Source organism: Octopus bimaculoides, chromosome 28 (assembly GCF_046866305.1).
Source record: "Octopus bimaculoides isolate indiv1 chromosome 28, ASM4686630v1, whole genome shotgun sequence".
Lineage (NCBI taxonomy): Eukaryota > Metazoa > Mollusca > Cephalopoda > Octopoda > Octopodidae > Octopus > Octopus bimaculoides.
Window position 1 is genome coordinate 18346784 of NC_142955.1, and position 5000 is coordinate 18351783.

Consider the following 5000-nt stretch of genomic DNA (forward strand, 5'->3'; position numbering starts at 1 on the left):
CTAAGTTGAAACCAAGAGAAAGAACTGGTCCTTACGTGGTACATCGGTATTAACCGGTTTCTCTTCTGCGTCAGACAAAGGTTGTGCATCATCAGAGTTTGGTGTCAATCGGTTTCCAGTAACAAAGTAGACACCAATGAACGACAGAAGACATCTGGAATGGTAAAGAAAACAGAACAACAATTATGTTGAAGGCTTTTGCTGTTGTTGTTGTTGTTTAGTTCTCGGTTGAACTATGATCATAGATTGTTCCAGCCATGACCATCCCCACTTTGATTCAGGCATAGTGTATCTAGGACTACATTGTCTGATGTGTCCTTCCCTAGTGTTTGTTTTTTGCTGTTTAGCCCCAGGTAAGTCCTGACCCAAAAGACCTACAATCACAGCTGTTCCAGCTATGATCATCCTGTCTTCTATTCAGGCATGGTGTATCTAGGACTACATTATTTAATGTGCCATTCCTTGCTGTTGTTTGGTCCCCAGGTCAAATTATTTATTATTATTGGGTGAGAGAGCAGTGCATGCCATCAGAGTGACCCTGGGGCACAAATATACGAAGCCCAATGTACCCATCATTACTACCCGTCTGACAAGGGTAAACACGGTTTTGTGCTTAAATCAGAAACAGCAACCACCACCATTGTTATTCATTATCAACAATCATAAATATTTATATTAACGAGTCTTATACAACAACAATTAAAAATTATTTTTATGTTAACGAATCTTACACAACAGCTGTCGTACACAACTCATACGAGAATGGTGTCATGATGAATGAATGTCCCATCTGTTGCCCATGGTTACACTGATTACTACCAAAATATTTAGAGAGCCTAATGAAGACGCTTCTATGTGGGTCTGGCTGAGAATTGATCTTCACTGAAAAAGGTTGTAATAAGTTATGAAAGAACTTTAGTTAACAACCAACTGGTTGATTGCTTAACCTGCACATTAAATAGCCAATCAATTGATTGATTAGTTGGTAAGATATCTAGCCAATTGACTAATTATAAAGAAATGAAATTGAACCAGTGGGTGTGTTATTGTTGGTGCACTGACCCTCCCGAAATAAAACAAAATTTACTAAACTAATTTCTTCATAATTTCTTTTAATTAATTGAGGGAAAGATAGCATATTCCAGCAAGAATATGGTAACAGAAGGGTTGAAGAATAACAATACGTTCTTTGGCTCCCCTGGATCATGGATTGGATCCTGGTACTCCGAGAAAGAAACAGCAACAAATTTTCGCACAAGGCCAGCAATTTCAGCGAGCGGGTAAGTCAATTGCATCAACCCCAGTACACAACTGGTACTTATTTTATCAACTCTGAAAGGATGTCAAGCAAAGATGGCCTTGGCGGAATTTGAACTCAGAACGTAAAGATTGGACAAAATGCTGCTAAGCAATTTTACCTGCATGCTAATAATTCTACCAGCTCACCACCTTCAGTAATAATAATAATAAAAATAATAATAATAACAACAAAAGCACTCAGAGAGCGCAAACCTCCACCAAGGCAACACCAAAGTCCTCTCAACGATTAGCCAGAGATGATTTTTAAAATGAGAATATCTGAAATAAACTCGACTGCTCTCACAAACGAGAAGACTAAAAATGAACCCAACCGCTCTCAAGAATTAAGTAAAAAACAAATAGGAAAAATAATCCAGAATCCTTGACCGGTACCGGATCAATTCCAAAGTCTAATCAGTTTGTGCCAGTCACGAGGCCAAACATCCCTGAAAGTTTCATCTGAATCCAGACATTGGTTCTTGAGATATCTTATCCACAGACAAACAAACAAACACAACTGAAAACAATACTTCTGCCTTCGCTAAGGCGGAGGTAACAATCCTTTCTACTGAAGGCAGAAGGTCTTCAAATTTGGGGGGAGGGGACTTGTGGATTACATCGACCCCAGTGTTTCACTGGTACTTAATTTATCGACCCCCAAAAGGATGAAAGACAAAAGTCGACCTCGGTGGAATTTGAACTCAGAACATAAAACCGGATGAAATTCAGCTAAGCAATTTGCCTGGGTCACGGTAATGATTGCGCCAGCTCATTGCCTCGGAATGAGTAAATATTAATTAGAATGATGTCGATGACGATGATGATGATGATGTGAAGAGGCACTTACCCAAACAGGAACATACAGATATCCAAAGTGTTCATACCAAAAAATTCTTTATAGAATATTGTACCTGAAAAATGAGAAAAGAAATGCAAAGAAATCCAGATCGATGGAAGAGCATTGTAGAAAATGAAGGAGAGGATATTTCAGATTAAAAAAAGAACTTTGTTTATCTTAATTTTGAAAAATAAAAAGAAGTGTAAAAAAAAACAGCATTATTTATGGGATGACCCAATATATATCATCATCATCATCATCGTTTAATGTCAGCTTTCCATGCTAGCATGGGTTGGACGATTTGACTGAGGACTGGTGAAACCGGATGGCAACATCAGGCTCCAATCTAATTAGGCAGAGTTTCTACAGCTGGATGCCCTTCCTAACGCCAACCACTCCAAGAGTGTAGTGGGTGCTTTTACGTGTCACCCGCACGAAGGCCAGTCAGGCGGTACTGGCAACGGCCACGCTCGAAATGGTGTCTTTTATGTGCCACCCGCACAAGAGCCAGTCCAGGGGCACTGGCAACGATCTCGCTCGAAAACCCTACGAAGGCCAGTCAGGCGGTACTGGCAACGGTCACGCTCGAAATGGTGTCTTTTATGTGCCACCCGCACAAGAGCCAGTCCAGGGGCACTGGCAACGATCTCGCTCGAAAACCCTACGAAGGCCAGTCAGGCGGTACTGGCAACGGCCACGCTCGAAATGGTGTCTTTTATGTGCCACTCGCACAAGAGCCAGTCCAGGGGCACTGGCAACGATCTCGCTCGAAAACCCTACGAAGGCCAGTCAGGCGGTACTGGCAACGGCCACGCTCGAAATGGTGTCTTTTATGTGCCACCCGCACAAGAGCCAGTCCAGGGGCACTGGCAACAATCTCGCTCGAAAACCCTACGAAGGCCAGTCAGGCCGTACTGGCAACGGTCATATATATATATATATATATATATATATATATATATATATACACACACACACACACACATATGTATGTATATATAAAACTGTTGGAGAGAGAGAGAGAGAGAAAATCAAAAAGTATAATGAGAAAGGTAGGAGGTGTACAAACCAGCTAAAATGGCGCTTATTGTGAAGAATACAAAATTGGTTGGCACAACAATGGTGGCATTGAAATGCTTCATTGCAAGGTTTAAATACCTGTAAAAGAGAAACAGAGGCCCCAGAAGAAATGGGGAGGGGTTAGGGTTAGTAAAGGGATGTTGGCAGGTTTGAGATAGAGTTTGTTGGGGGTTTTTTCTAGTTGTTTTTCTTTTGCTATTTCTTTACATGATGATGGTGATGATGATGGTTACACAACAACAACGGTGATGGTGGTGATGATTATTATGGTGATGATGATGATGATGATGGTGATGGTGATGATGATGATAATGGTGGTAGTGATAATGATGATGATGGTGGTGGTGGTGGAGGTGACAATGACGACGACAACGACAATTGTGATGATGATGATGGTGATGATGATGGTGAGTGTGATGAAGATGGTGATGATGATGATGATGAAGATGATGGTGATGATGATGAAGATGATGATGATGATGATGGTGATGATGATGAAGATGGTGATGATGAAGATGGTGATGATGATGATGATGGTGATGATGATGATGATGACGACGATGATGATGATGGTGATGGTGGTGGTGGTGGTGGTAGTGGTGGTGGTGACGATGATGATGACCAGAAATGTTCAAAGACAATAAAAATATGAAAAATATATAAAAGAAGAATATAGAAATCGGTTGGCGACGTACTTGATCTGTAAGATGATGGTGATGACCATGAGAAGCAACATGATGTAGAAGATGGCATTGTGGAACTGCGAGAAACCGTTCAAAGACAGATGCAACATACTGGAGACGGCTTTGGCAGAGATCACTGTGAAAGAGGCTGAAAGGGAGAGAGGTGAGAGGAGGAGAATGGTTAGGAGAGGGAGGGAAGAGAGAGAGAGGGGGAGAGAAGAGAGAGGGAAGAGAGAGAGAAGAGAGAGAGAGAGAGAGAGAGAGAGAGAGGGAAAAATAGATAGCGTGAGTTTATGTGTGCAGATATAAAAGGATACATACCTGTGATGGACGTAATTAACAGGTAAATAACTACATGGACAATATGGAATCTGTACAGCAATACACAAACAACAGCTAGGGCTGCCACTTCTATACACTGTAGAAAGATAGAGAGTGAGAGAGGGAGAAAGATTAGTGAGTGTATATTGTAGAGTGTAGAGTAGGGGTCAGCTCAACAGACTGAACTGAGATGGGGGGAGAGAGAAACACCTGGGAATGTTGTAACAAAGCACAGGCAACCCTTAATGATAACAAAGTTATTTTACTAAATTCTTTGTTATATTTAAAATTAATTGAAAGAAACACAGAGCATCTCAACAGAAATAGGGTAACGAAAGGGTTAAATAATGATGGGGATGACAAAAGGGGAGAGTTAGAATGTAGACAGTAAAAGAGACTTACTATATACACAATAAAAGACACTTCAGTAATGGACTGTGTTATCTCGTCTCCGTTGAGAATGCGTTCCTTCTGTTGTAGAATGACAGAATAGAATTAGTAGAATGTCAGAATGGTGGAATTACAGAATGATGGAATGAGAAAATCAGTAAATCATAATAATAATAATGATAATCCTTTATACTATCTTAGGCACAAGGCCTGGAATTTGTGGTACTTAATTTATCGACCCCGAAAGGATGAAAGGCAAAATTTGACCTGGGCTGAGTTTGAACTCGGAATGTAAAAACGAATGAAATAACACTAAGCATTTTGCCCAGCGTGCTAATGGTACTGCCAACTCACTGCCTCATCAATTGATAATAATAATAATAATAATA

The 5000-nt window shown here is 40.6% G+C and overlaps 1 protein-coding gene across 1 annotated transcript in view; it reads right to left on the bottom strand.

The window, feature by feature from the left end:
- LOC106881873 (NIPA-like protein 2) overlaps positions 1-5000 on the bottom strand; it is a 23563-nt gene that overhangs the window by 637 nt on the left and 17926 nt on the right. The window contains exons 6-11 of the mRNA XM_089343763.1: positions 4624-4692; positions 4222-4318; positions 3913-4048; positions 3207-3295; positions 2147-2210; positions 36-154 (exon numbers count right to left, since the gene is read on the bottom strand). Of these exons, the coding sequence (XP_089199889.1) occupies positions 36-154; positions 2147-2210; positions 3207-3295; positions 3913-4048; positions 4222-4318; positions 4624-4692 (574 nt within the window). The remainder of the gene's footprint in view (positions 1-35; positions 155-2146; positions 2211-3206; positions 3296-3912; positions 4049-4221; positions 4319-4623; positions 4693-5000) is intronic.